The 14,401-nt window shown below is 43.4% G+C and overlaps 1 protein-coding gene across 1 annotated transcript in view; it reads right to left on the bottom strand.

Moving 5' to 3' along the window:
- CENPF (centromere protein F) overlaps window positions 1-14,401 on the bottom strand; it is a 63,213-nt gene that overhangs the window by 23,856 nt on the left and 24,956 nt on the right. Inside the window, exons 8-12 of the mRNA XM_047753425.1 lie at window positions 14,111-14,236; window positions 13,081-13,209; window positions 11,742-11,864; window positions 6,260-6,395; window positions 1,106-4,497 (exon numbers count right to left, since the gene is read on the bottom strand). Coding sequence (XP_047609381.1) covers window positions 1,106-4,497; window positions 6,260-6,395; window positions 11,742-11,864; window positions 13,081-13,209; window positions 14,111-14,236 — 3,906 coding nt within the window. The remainder of the gene's footprint in view (window positions 1-1,105; window positions 4,498-6,259; window positions 6,396-11,741; window positions 11,865-13,080; window positions 13,210-14,110; window positions 14,237-14,401) is intronic.

A 14,401-nucleotide genomic window follows, 5' to 3' on the forward strand; every position in this document is an offset into this window, starting at 1 on the left:
TTAAACACTGAGGAAGTTATTCTCTATGGGCAAGGTACGGGTATTTATCATGAAGACAATAAGCCTTCAGTTCAGTTATTTGATTGTCTAAATTGTAATGATGTAGCTACCTGTCAATGTTTTTTTCTTGCTAGGGATATTCTAAGTAGCCTATGAAATTTTCTTTGCTGTTATCAAATAAGAAGCTGACAAATTCTACATAAAATGGTCAGCTTCTATCTTCAGCATTTATGGTATCATCAGTAAGAGAAAGCAGTAGGTCTCATGACCAGATTCCTAGCCCAAGAACTTATCACAGATCAAGCACTCAGTGCTATATCCTTTGATAAACCACATGCTTGAACCTCCTCCTTCTCTTATCTGTAAAACGGGGATCTGCTACTGTGACTACACTGCTGTCACCTCTCCACCTGCCCTCCCTCCTTACAGAGGCAGGAGGAGGAAATCAAGTGAGACTCATTGATTGCATGGAATTGTTAGTTTAGCTGCTAGACTAGAAAGGACAAAGGTATACGTAACTAAAGAATTTCATATTCGGTTTTCAATTTTCTTGTTCAAAAGAAGGAGATGTCTCTCTAAATGACGAGTACCAAATCACAGATTTGGATCCGGGCCAACTATTAGAAAAATATTCAGAAATACATAATAGACTGCAATATTTAGTTTCATGACTATAACTCTGTAACATTCAAAACAGTCTGAAAAGAGCAAGAGAGGTTCAAGTTCATATCACCTTACCATTCCTAAGTTCCAATTTAATGTTTAATGTGCCTGTTAACTCACAAAGAGAGAGAACACATATGAAGAAGATGTTCTGACATAATTTTCTCCAAGAGACGTTAAAAAACATCTTTAGTCGTGTTCAAATCATAGTGTTTGAAGATAATCATGATTAGAAGTCTACCGCCCCCCCTCCATAAAGTTAACTCACTTTCCCAAAGTTCTGGTTTATTTTTTTCAAAACTTTAGTATATTTTGTTCTTATGTCCTTGAACCCTAAGAATATTTTAATTTAGATTTAATGTCGACTGCAAGTCAACAAACACTGATTGCACGCCTACGAGGCGCGTGATTAGAGAAAGAGCACGTCGGCCCGGGTACTTACATCTTCCATGTCAGTGCCAAGCAGAGACCGAGAACTCAAGTCCAGACCCTGCAGCTGGAGTCGTGCCACCTCGAGCTCAAGCGTCAGGTGTTCTGTGTGTTTCTTTTCTGCTGCCAGCTTGGACTCCATCTCCAGAGTCACGCATGTCAGCTTCTGCTGCCACTCTTCATTTTCCGACAAATACTGCTTCCTGAGACAATCAAGCTCTTCCCTCGAAGAGCTTAGTAACCGCTCGAGCTCTTCAATTTCCTTATTTTTCATGATCCCTTGACTTTCAATTTTCTCTTCCAGCTTCTTGAGGGACTGCAGGTACATCTGACAAAGGATCTCAAGTTCTTCAACACTTCTTGCTGGGGCAGAAAGGGCCTCTCTCCTGGTCACATCCTCCTCCTCCAAACTGGAGCAAGAGGCTTCCTCTACGTTAGACTGGTTTCCTGAAACATTCCCTTCAAAATTATTCAAAAGGGACATTTCTCCCACCTGCTCTAAAAGATCTTTGTAAAAAGAGGCGTCTCCCAAACTTGTGTTACCAGGACTGTCAGTCACACCAGAGAACGACAAGGACAGTAAACGCTCCTCCCCAGGTCCCGGCATCACCTCCTTTACCACGTCACCTTGCGAGTTTCTCAGATTCATGGTCAAGACTGAATTTTCAGCCTTTAGTGAGTCCACATAGGACTGCAGCTCTGACATCTTAGAGCTCATCTGACAGTGCTGATCATGTAACATTTTGTGTTCACTCTGTAAAGATGAGAATTTCTCTTGTAATTCAGCAAAGTGCATCCGAACTTCTTTGTTTGACACTGTCAGGTGCTCAGCGAAATTACTGTCATCCACAGGATTGAAGGACACAGCTGTCTGCTCCTCTTGCTGTTCACCAAACTCACTTTCTGGCGTTGGTTTCACTGTCTCACCCTGAAGACGTCCATTTTCGTCGTTTAGTATTTTAACTTCATTAACCAGTTTCCCCACCTCTTCTGCCATTTTACTGGTTGCCGTGATACATTCTGACCTTGAGCCGTTCAGCTCGGATATGAGCTCAAGCTTTTCCGCCTGTAGTGCTGCACACATTTTCTCTAACTCGTTCAGCTTGCTCACTGCTGTCTGTAGGGAGCACTGCAGGTGGGCGTTGTCCTGCTGATTTGTTGACAGTTCATGAAGCACTGAGAGAAACTTGTCTTCCGGATGGACTTCACAATCTCCAAGGCTGCTCACGTCTTGTGATTGAGTGTCTCGTTGCAAATTTCCAGTTTCTAATTCTCCTCCAATTATCTGTGATGCCTCCTCCTTCTCGTTCTCCTGAAGTTTTAATTCCAAGTCTCTCACTTCAATTTCTAATTGTACCTGTTGTGCATTACTACTGTCTAGAGAAGCTTCTTGAGCTTCAAGAGCCATCGGAAGTTGAACCTGACCTTTATTTAGCTCCCTCTCTCCTTCTTTCACCGAGGCCCAAATGGGTTCCAGTTCCAGATGCTGATGCTCATGTTTCGTCTTCATTAATTCCATGAGGTGCGCATTCTCTTGTAATAAGGCATCAACTTCCTGTTGCATCTTACTTTGCTCTTCCTTTAAAGTCATGATTTCTTGCTTTAAACCATCAGCCTCCCTCTTGGAACTGTTTTGGATGTCTGTAATCTCAGATCTCAGGGCTTGCTGCGCTGTCTCCAACTCCAGAACTAAACTCTGGTTTCTTTCTTCAGCTAATGCTAACTGTGATACAAATGCTTGGTGTTCCCTCGCAAGTGATTCCTTTAGCTGTTCCAGTTCATTTTTTCGATCTTCACCAACACGGCTGCGTTCATTCAGCAAGCATTCTAGTCTAGAGTTCTCTTCCTGCACTGCTTTGTATTTTTCACTAAGATCCTGAAACGCATGTCCTGTTTCTTCGCATCTTTGTAGTAAAGTAAGTCTTTCTTGTTTGAACTGATCAGATAGCTCTGAAATGCTTTTGTCTCTTTCATCTATACAGTTGGAAAAACTCTCAGTTTTTTGGAGCAAATCCATCTTCTCTTGGGTTAAGTTTGCGTTCATTCCCTTGAGCGTCTCATTCTCTCGGGTCAGCTCTTCAAGGTCCTTTTTGTTGAGAGAAATGATGGAACTCATTTCCTTTTTCTCCAAGCTCAGCGTTTCAGACAAAAGTTGTAGCTCCTTTAGAGATTCCTGAAGTAAATGGTTGCTCTTTTTTAATTCTTGAGTTTCTGCCTGCTCAGTTGCTAATTTTTCATGCAAAAGTTGTAACTCTCTTTCTTTGCCCTCCAGGGCAACTAAAGTTTCAGCAACAACGTTCTGATGAACAGAAGTGTCTTCCTGTAACTTACTAATGCGTTGACTTGTCTCAGCCACAAAACTTTGATGCATCTGTTCTGCTTTCATTAGATTTTCTTCTATTTCTCCTCTGATTTCCACCAACTCTTGACACTGCTTTTGTAGATCCGAGTTCATCTGCTTCTGAGACTCTAACGAAAATTCAAGAGAAATGACTCTATTGTGTAACATGGCTGAACGCTCGGGACTTTGATCTGTTTCTAAACGGCACTTGATCCTTTCCGAAGGCACGCTTCCTTGTTCTCCAGTTATATTTGCAAAGGAATTATTCATTGCAGACTGCGGTTCAAAACCCAAAAGACTTCTCTGAGGAGCCTCGTTTGTCACTGCAAGAGAATCTCTGGATTTTATCAGATCCCTGAGGCTCTCAGATTCGGTGTGCAAGTCTTGGTAACGCTGGTCTTTGTCCCTGATTTCACTTGACAGTAACTGAAGCTTATGTTCTAGATCTTCAACCTGTCCAGTTAGCTGAGAAATTTTCAAACACATATTTTCTATTTCCTTCTCATGCTTCTGATCTGAGAACTCAGCTTTCTGTTGGAGCTCTCCATACGCCCGTTTCTGTGTCTCTGCCTCTGCAGTCTTGCTGTCTATCACGTTGTGAAGGTTTCTGATCTCAACATTTAGATTTTCTCTTTCCATTTCCAGTGTTCTCACTTTCTCATTGTATTCGTGGCTTTTTATCTGTTGTGTCTTCAGACAGGTTTCCAAGTGATTAATTTTATTCTGCAAGCTTTCCTTTTCTGATTCCAGCTGATTTAAAAGTTGTTCGTGTTCACTTTTCCAGTGGGAAAACAGAGTTTTCTCTTCCTTCAATTCTTCATACTCTTTCTTTTTTATCTCCAGAGCATTCAATAAAGCTTCAGACTCTCTCTCTGTTTTGCTCAGCTTTTCGTTCAGTTGTTCAATGTGATGTTCCCTTTTCTTCAGAAGGTCTTGAGAACAATCTCTCTGCTTTTCCAGATCAGCCAAGGCAAGCTTCAGTTTCTCTAAAGTCAAGGAATTCTCTTGCTGACTTATTTTTTCTTGAAGATCTCTTAACATGGTTTCCTGAGAGGTATTCTTAGCTATTTAAGAAAAGAATTTTTTTTTTCAGTTCTCGTGTTTTTAATAAATACTTATTCTATAAGAATTCTAAACGCAAAAAAAAAAAAAATCCAAATAAACCAACAGCTTCTCAACTCCTGTAAAAATTGGCATTATTGCACATACCTCCTGGAAAGCAGATCACCTAATAATTATCTAAGTGTATACGAAGATAGTGAGAAAATGACCCTTTTCAGGATGGCAGTCCCTTTGTTTATCTTCTTTCTAAGCAGTTAATAAAATGCTATTGTATCAAATACCAAGAGGTTATTTTCCTAAGCACGTGAAGCTTTCTTTTATTCTTATCCCTTGTATGTGTTTATGTACATGCATACTTTTGCTTTGTTGAAATACTTATTCAAGGAGAGAAAAGTGTGACAGAAGCAGCACTACAAGGGAAATTCCCTACTGTGGAGCGATTCTGATTTCCCAGAAAAGTAAATGACTTCTTTGCCATTTTAGGCACAAAATCCATAATGTAAGGCTTAAGCACAACAGCGTAGGGTGCCACGTAGCAATAACTCTCAAGGCGACACGCATCCCTGAGGGGCCACGTCCCCACATCCCAGTGCTGCACCGGGACGGTGCTGCCGGTGAAGATGAGAATCTGGAAGATTTCTCAAACTCCATCACCACCTAGTTTTCTGGCTAACCACCCCCCTGCCCCCCCCCCCCCCCCCCCCCCCCCGCCCTCTGGCCCCTCCGACCTGAGACTAACCCCACTGCTTTCAGTCGACAGTGATGGGAAGGCTCCCCAAGCAGGTTGCGGGAGAATAAACGCTGAGAATCTCAACAGGAGGTGTAAAAGGTGGCATGTACTAGAAATTCAGAGGCTAACTAACTTTTGCCTGCTAATCTCCGTCTGCCTACTGAGCGTGGATGGCTTGCGGAGACGGCGCCACAGGGCCCATCAGTCCGCTTTGCGTCTGAGGACCCCCAACAGCGCCACTGGCGACCACCATTGAAACATGCCCGAACCCTTCCTTTTCCTCGCGTTTTCTCTCAAGAAAGCTGAAGACTGACATTTCTGCCTCCTGCCATGGAAAAGCTGGAAGCTGTCTTGGGGAGACTGGAAATTAGGAGAGAAAACTGAAAATTAGGAACGTGTGACACGCATTCCGCCCGTCAGGTTAAAATAAGTCCAAGATGTGCCAATGCCCCAGGTGAGAAAATAAATGTAAGGAAAAGGCATAGGGCACATGCTGATAAAGGCGAAACTAACGGTGGATCCGTTGGGTGTATGCAGCATCATTCTGTGGTGAAACAGAAAGTAAGGCAATAAAATCATTCAGTCAGGCAGGCCATTCAGTACCAACGGTCACCAAGGGCTGGGAGAATATGCCTTTAGTCGAGAAGCTTCCATGACGAGGGAAATGGTAATGGGTGAGAAGATGAGCTGTCTGGATAGAACAAACAGACACCTCGGGACACCAAGAATAGGACGCTGGGGTGAGAGACGACAGCACTGACAATTTACTTTTGTGTGGAAAATATTTACCCTTCTGATTTCAAAGTGCTGAACGCCAGGCATTTGGGGACTCTGTGTGTTCCAATTTTTAAAAAAGGAAGGCCAGCTATCACTTTGGAAACTAAAAAATGGAAAAGGAAAAGCTTCCGTATTAGCTGCAGACCACTCTCTGGGAGAAGATATGGAAAAATTCAAAGAAATTTCGAATCATGTCTCCCTCCCCCCGAGGAGCATGAGCCTAGGGAAACAGCTCTGAAAATACTACATTTACTCACCCTTCATTTCTTCTGCACAACTCTGGCTCTGACTCAAACATTGCTTGACCTTCTTCAGCTCTTCCTCCAGGTGGCGGACCTCTCTGGCCCTTTGCTCAGACTGACTCTTCAAGAGGCTGTTTTCCCTCTTCATCTCCTAAAACACACAGTTAGTTAGCATCGCACCTGATGCTCAAGCAGCTTAGGACTTCTGCCTTGGTGAGGGTCCCTAAGGGACTCTGTATCTCACGAGGGGAAGAAGCACACGTGCCTTTTGGGCTCTCAGGTTAGTCTTACTTTAGTCTAATGACTTTGTACATAGAAGTCGAAAGCACAAACTCAAATCTTTTTTCCATGAAGAAATATATTTTTAGGAGTTCCCCTGTGTCTCAGCGGGTTAAAAACCCGACATAGTGTCCATGAGGATGTGGGTTCGATCCCTGGCCTCGCTCAGTGGGTTAAGGACCTGGCATTGCTGCAAGCTGCAGTGTAGGTCTCAGACGTGGCTCAGATCCAGCATTGCTGTGGCTGTGGCATAGGCCAACAGCTGCAGCTCCAGTTCGACCCCTAGGCTGGGAACTTCCATGTGCCAGAGGAGTGGCCCTTAAAATAAAAGAAGAAACATACCTTTGAACTTTCCGGATGTCCCTGTGCTTGTTAAAGTGTTCGCTCATAAGGAAAATCATATTTACAAGACCCCCCCCCAAAGGCACAAACACTCCAAGTTCCTATCACCTGAATGCTCAGATACGTCTGTGCAAAAAAGTTCTAAGGTGCTAACAAACCAACAACTCCCATGACAAATTTTGATGTTTTATTATAAAACCATCTTAAGTTTCACTGTTATGGGAATGTCTTTATGAGTGAAATACACACCAGTTTGTGCTACACACTAAAGAGAGGTGAAGTGTGCTATGGGAAATCAGACGGCTGGAGCACGGACGGAAGGATTAATTCTAGGTGGAGGAATCTGAGCTTTCACAGCGAAAGCAGGTCCTTTGGGTACCCGACGAAGCACCCGTCCATTGATGTGCCCTGGAGTAGCAGAGACGCATCCACAGCCCCATTCTATTATCCAGGTAGGTCTATTTTTCTGACTGTTAAAACCAAGCAATATTTGCATGCTAAATAAAAATGCTGCTTCTTATTAACTGCATGACTTGCATAATAAATATTATAAATCTTCTATCCATATTCCTCAACCTGCTGTTCAACCTTCAGTGATATTACAGCTGACAAGTATCTCAACCTCTATTATATGCCACCCTCTGGACCACTGGGAATTGGCATATACCATTACCATTACAAATTGACTGAACCAAGTCCTTCCTTCGTCAGGGCACGGGGGGAGTGGGAGTCATAAAGCTAACTTAAAAAAAAAAAATACAGACTTGAAAAATAGGGGAAATTTTTGAATCTTAAAGAAACAATTAAGACCCATCTTCCAAAACCCTACTGCACCGTTAGAAAACAGATGGCCCTGGCAATGCAGAGCTGGAAGCCTGCCTTCAATTATCCGTCTGGTTACTACCAGCAGATGGGTACCCGTGTAGCAAAGCCAAATTCAAGAAGAGGGAGAATCTGGCAGCTAGGAAGTACTTGAAAACTTGCTGGCAGCTACTGTATTCATGTATATATGTTCACTTCATCATCAAAATAAGACAGAGCCCCTTGCAGTTATATTCCTGTCTCTTTTGTTCTGATACTACTTCCTTTTCATGAGTTCAAGTGACCCTCTATTGAATTAAAAGGCCCGCTCCTACTCATCTTAAGACTGAGATGTTCACATTCGTACCAGTCGGTGTGAAATTCTGCAAAGACTGAATGATCACGAAGGTGCAACAATGTTACTGACTTAAACTAGCATCTTTTGACTAGAAAATCTACACTCGCTTGTTTGCTCTTCAGGCTCAGGATAATCACCACTTCAAATGAGATCACAGATGTGAAAGGAAAAATACCTTAACGCACTTAAACAAGGGTAATGGAGCATCATTCGTTTTTGCTCCTAAAATTAAATAGCAGCTAATTTTTCATGATCAATAGCGAAATTAGTTGAATGATTTCAATATGAGAGTAACTAGAATGTTACCACCTGAGTTGACTTAGCATTTTTATTTTCCAACCTAGCAAATATTTTTTTATCCTAAAAAAATCATCACATCAAATGGCATCTACATCTATAGGCATGACAAGAAAGCAGGTATGACACTGAGTGGAAAGCTGGGTGCGTCCCAGTAGGAGGAAGGAAGAGAAGGAGAGGGAAGGCCCTGGGGAGGGAGGGGGGCAACTTATGTTTATGTGCCTGTTCGTCTCTGTCCATCTCTGTCCATGACTGCACACATTTAAATGAATAGTAAGCTCAATGGAAAGATTAACATGTCTTTACTCTGGAGCGAGCTCCGTAAATATTTTCAAACGAAGAAATGTTCAGCCAGTCCTGGGACCCAGCAGGGTTATAATGCTATGGCTGTGGCCAACCCAAGAATTTTAAAAGGCCAGAATTTAGAAAATGAACATCTGAAAATGGAGCTTGTAGGCTGCCATCCATCAGCAATTAGTTTTCTGCACAGCTTACAGCCACTTAAGACTTGATTGGGTAGCTCATTATCAACAATGAGTTAAGCATACAAGGGTATATTCTCCTAGGCATCTCTCGCAACCGCACATGATTTGCAAAAACTGGGCACCAGTCTGGAAAAACACAACAAAAATCCCTATAACCATAAGCCAGCATTAGAGCTTAGCAAGCAATTCCACCCAGATCAACTTTGGTTTAGGAGCAGCAAGGGAAGCATCCTTTCCTAGGGCCAGACAAAACAAATTTCAGTTACTGTGTGGCATTTTGTGGTCCCATCTATGAATGAAGCTTAATACGTCCCCTGCTGGAGCAAAGTCTGGATGGTGAATTGGGGATGGATGCAAAGGATGTGTTTTTCCCCTTCCACCTCATCATTCTTGCCTGCCAGACCAGGTCCCTTAGAGGACCCCATGTAATACAGGTCCCCATGCTCGGGAAGGTCCCCAAGCAAGTGTTCCCTCATCTTGGCTGTCAAATGATGGTATGTTATAGCCTAACCCCAGGGCTCTGGGGCTGGCACTAGATGCTGGATGAACAGTTTAGCTAAACCTTCCATTCACTTTGATGCTAGATGTTAACTTTACCCTTGAATGGGCCATTAAATCACGTTTCCAGCACTGATAACTTCTCATTGTGAGCAGTTTATTAGTTTGCTAAACACAGACAAGGAGAATTTCGGTACAACTGTCACATTATTTCAGCATCCAAAACCTCTAAGTGTGCAAACTTGTTTGTACTTACTTACAATTAGATACAGAAAGACACCCAGAGTGACAGACCAGAACGGGCCACAATTCTGAATGTGAAAAACCTCAAATGCCCTGTCCTTTGCTCATCACTTTCTGTGCCTATGAGTGACAGCAAACAGAGGTGGCATCGAAAGGTTATAGCCGTTGTAAAGATCAAAGGGCCCTTAGGTGCTGGGCACAGGTCTAAGCACTTACCATACAATATTTAATTTAATCATTAATACAGCTCTGCAGGAAAAGTCAGACTCAGAAAGGGTAAGTCCTTGTCCCAAGGTCATACAGCAGGGAGGTGGCAGAAAAGTGATGCAGTTTCAGATCTCACTTACTCTAAAGTCATCAACATTTTACCACAAAGTTATGTCACCAATCTAACTGAGTAAATTGCTTTTCTGATTTCAATCCCAATTCAAAATGCAAGAGCCAGCTAAATCCTTTGAATTCTTGCTATCATCCTCAAAAGAAGGCGGGTGCACACACACACACACAGAAAGACAAATACTAAATGAATTCCCTGGCCCTGCGCTAGACACCTTCACATGACAGCCCTGAGTGGACACAGCAATCAATGGAATATCAAGCGCCACAGGATCGGCATTTAACTCCGCAGGCTGCACGGTGGACAGCTCCACAGCTGACAAACCAGACCCCGTGGGGACGCACCAGTCTTCAGAAACACCTGCAAGACATGTCCAGCCCACTCCAGAGCCTTGGCCAGGCAAACCGTTTGCAAAGTGTTTCGACCCTCTCAACTAGACGATCGCTTTGACAAAACGTTTCCACCAGGCAGCCAGTGGAGTCGCAGGAGAGTTCCTGGCTGAAACGGAAGCTCACAGAGGGAAGAGTTCGGTGCCAGTCTGCCTGTGGAAATGTTAGCAGAAGCATCTGTTGGTTGGTCCCCACTGGCCAAAAGGCAAACATTTGTTTTGCTGAAACAAACGCTTCCATTTGAAAACGTTTGCCGATGAAACCATCATCTGATAGCAAGTTTTCTTCCGCTCCAGTTGTTGGAGCGGTGGCCTCCTCTCTCCAGCATCATTACCCCTCTGCGGCTACAGCTGCTTGCACAACCTCTTCTGTGCTACCAACAGATGTTCTGGTTTTATGACCACGATCCACTCTTTAAAGCTCTGATGATAAGTACATTTAGTCTTGCCTCACCTGGATAAATCACTTTTTTAACAGAGAACTAAAGAAAAAAAAAAAATCTTGACAGTCTACAAAGTAATTGCAAAATATTTAAAAGATGAGTGAAGAGAATTCTATCCTGTGACATTTGATGGAGAAGAAACTTCTACTGTTCTTCTACGCTTCTTTGTAAAACTATAATGCCGATTCATGGCTCTATTCAAATTGTTTCAGTCTATTAACTGTCCCCAAATGGTTCTTAATTAAGGCCTTTAAAATAAACTTCAAGCCGCTAAATAAATGCAGAGAAAAGCAAAATAAAGGAAGTATGGATAAAATCCTGTCAACTGAAGCAACATCAGGGTATCCTTGATCCGTGCTCCTGGGACCCACGTCCACCGTTTTATGTCCTTACCGTGACTCTCCAAAGACACTGTCAACCACGCTTGCACACACTCAGCGCAAAGGTGGCGACTCTTGAAGCCAGAGTAATACAGTTTACAATTACTTGATGCCCTTTTTTTTGGCTTTTATTTTAGGGCCACACTTGCGGCATATGGAAGTTTCCAGGCCAGAGGTCGAATCTGAGCTACAGCTGCCGACCTACACCACAGCCACTGCAATGTGGAATCCGAGCCGCATCTTCAACCTACACCTCAGGTCATGGCAATGCTGGATCCTTAACCCACTGAGCGAGGCCAGGGATTGAACCCGCATCCTCATGGACCCTAGTTGGGATCATTAACCACTGAGCCACAAAGGGAACTCCCCATGCTTTTATAACAGTATTGAATCTAGAAACTCTCATCTGTCATAACTTTTGTTTATTTAAATCTATGACTTGGCACACGGTTTTTGTTATTTGGTGACCCGAAAGCCATCACCAATTTTGTTTTTTTCCATTCACAAAACACTTTGTAATACTCTGGCAAGTAAAGAAGAACATGCAGCCATAATAAACCACTGGAAAATGGCGTGGAAAGTCTTTAGCCTCCCCACTTCCTTCTGCACAGAAGTGGCTATGTACTCATCTCTGCTCCCCACTCACCTCAGTGCTTCTCCTCAGCTCATGTTCCTTGGTCTGACTCGCTTGTAAGGCCTGTTCGGTTCTGCCAAACTTTTGCTTAAATTCTTCCAAATTTTTTTCTAGCTGGTTCTTTATGGATGTGACCTGCAAAGAGAAAACAGGACAAAGCCTCACTTTAATTTGCTTTACGTTTAAAATAATTACTTATTCCTGAACAATGAAAAGGTCAGAGAAGCCAGGGGGCCAGTTGGGATGCCAGTGCAGAAACCCCGGTGAGAGGGAACGGGTCTTAGACCCCAGGCAGGTGGGGGAGGCCGTCAGATCGAGCATAAAATGTAAAGACAGACGCAATGTCAGGTTTATTCTTAGTAGAGAGGCATGTGGCACATGGAGGGCTTCTGCCAAGAGTGGCAAGAGTGGCTGACAAGAATCTATCCTCTGACATAGGTAATGGTGACAAGAGAAACATGCCTTAAAATAATTCATTGTTGTACATTTATTCTATATAGATTTTATGTGCTGACACAAAAAAGATTAAATATACTATTCATCTGATACACACACATACACATACAAGCAAATACACACACACACAGATACACATAACTATACACTCGTGCATACTGTGTGTGTGTGTGTGTGTGTGTGTAAATAAAGATAGAGCCAGCAGCAGAGGTTTAATGGATTACTTTGCAGTGTAAAGAAAAAGAAAAAAAGAAAAAGAAAGAAAGAAAGAAAAAGAGGAGGTGAAGATGCCAGGGAGGTTGTGGCCTGAGCGACAAATGGAGGAATGGAATTGCACTTTACTAGACAAGAAAGACTAAGCAATGAACCAAGTTGGAGTTCGATTAATAACGTGTTAAGGGTGAGATCCTATTAGACACATGAATGGAGATCTCAGGTGCCCACGCCCACGTCTCAAGTTCAGACCAGACATCCAGGCTGGAAAGAGAAATATTGAGTGTGGCCATCACACAGATGACACATAATGCCATAAAACCGGATGAGACCATTTTTGCAGTGAGATAAATAAATTATAATTTTCAGTGCTTTGGATGAAAATTTGGGGGCATAAATAAATACATGGGAGATTGCTCCCAACCTGGTTGCATGACCAAGAACCACTAGACTATCAGACACACCCACAGGCCTTCAGATCTGAGAGCCGCTTCACTCTTCTCCTTCGCTATTGAGAAAAACCAGACCCAGAAAGGTTCAGTTCGCTCTCCACTTGGAAAGGTAAGGAAAGTGAGGACAGAGCAGACTTTTCTGCAAAGGTATCATGTGTCTGCTCTGGTGCAGAAAGACACGCGTAAGGAAAGGAGGAGTTACACAGGAGGGGAGATGAGTGAGCACCTACTTTATCCAGTTCAGCCTGTAGGATGTTGCGCGTGTTCTTGGCTTGCTGTAGCTCCTGGGTGAGTTTGGCTTTCATCTGAGTGCACTCCTGGTCCAGGGTCTGGAAGGAACGCTGTTGACGGGAGAGCTCCTGCAAAGCGAAAGACAAATGCATCAAACTGACCCTGGTTAACAAGGGAGATCCCAGGATGAGACCCAGACATCCGCCAGGCAAGCCTCTCCTGAAAGAGCAGGAGACCCTGGGAGCCAGGATGCAACCACTCAGTGATCAACACACCCAGCCTCACAGTTCCAGGCAGCAGATCCGGGTCTCTGAGCGGAGGAAGGAGTCCACCAAGAAAACACATGGAAACTGGCCTCTTCCCACCTCATCCTCATCTTAAATGAATAACCTCTGTTCTGAGTGTCCAGGGGCAAAAGGGCAGAGCTGAGCTACAACAGTCACAACTGGGCTAAGCCATCACACTCAGAAATGGGGTTTAACATGTCAAACACCACACGCCACTGACCCCTGAGAATGATAGGAAGTAGGTGCCACCGATTCACTCTGATAACCACACAGGGACACTGATGTACACTCCAGCAGCTTTTACTGAGTCACTGCAGACCCACTTTCAGGCTAACTCATCTGAAGCCCTGTTTAACACTCATGCAAGGGCATGTCCAGCCCTAACTTGTCTGCCAACCTCTTACTTCCCGACATCAGCTACCTTTCTAGTGTATTTGCCAAGCCACGGGCATTAAAAACAGGTGGAAAATGTAATACAATGTCCTTCACAGCACAGCGTGTTTGAAATAAAAATCCAGGCCTTTCCTCCTCAGTATCAAATCTCAAAGAAATGAGAAACCATGGGTTAAAAAAAGAACACCCTGAATACGAAGTCCCTTCTCCAGTCAAAACTAAAAGATGGGAAAAGTATTTCCCCTCCAGTGACCCTCCAGATGGCCACACGGTCCTCTTTTCAAATGATCAGCTAGGACAGCCCCTAAGAGCCTTCCGGACGAACTACTCATGGATTCCTTTCCCTTACCTCTTGGAACTCTTTTTCTTTTTCCTTGATTTTCTGTTCCAGAGAACATCTGGCACTTTCTGCATTTTGACGCTGACAGCTCAAATCTTCAGTCAGTTTTTTCAGTTTTTGTTCCAAAGCAGTACACTGACAACAAATGAAAGCATTCAATACAAAACTAAATTATTCAAGGAGGGAAGCAAACATTTGGAACTTTAGAAAAGTTAGTCCCACGATCCGGTTCAAGTTTAACATTGTGTTTTGACATTTTTTTTATTTCACCAAAGGCTGGGTTTAAAACTATCAGCCAAG

The sequence above is a fragment of the Phacochoerus africanus genome, chromosome 11, assembly GCF_016906955.1.
Source record: "Phacochoerus africanus isolate WHEZ1 chromosome 11, ROS_Pafr_v1, whole genome shotgun sequence".
NCBI classification, from domain to species: Eukaryota; Metazoa; Chordata; class Mammalia; order Artiodactyla; family Suidae; genus Phacochoerus; species Phacochoerus africanus.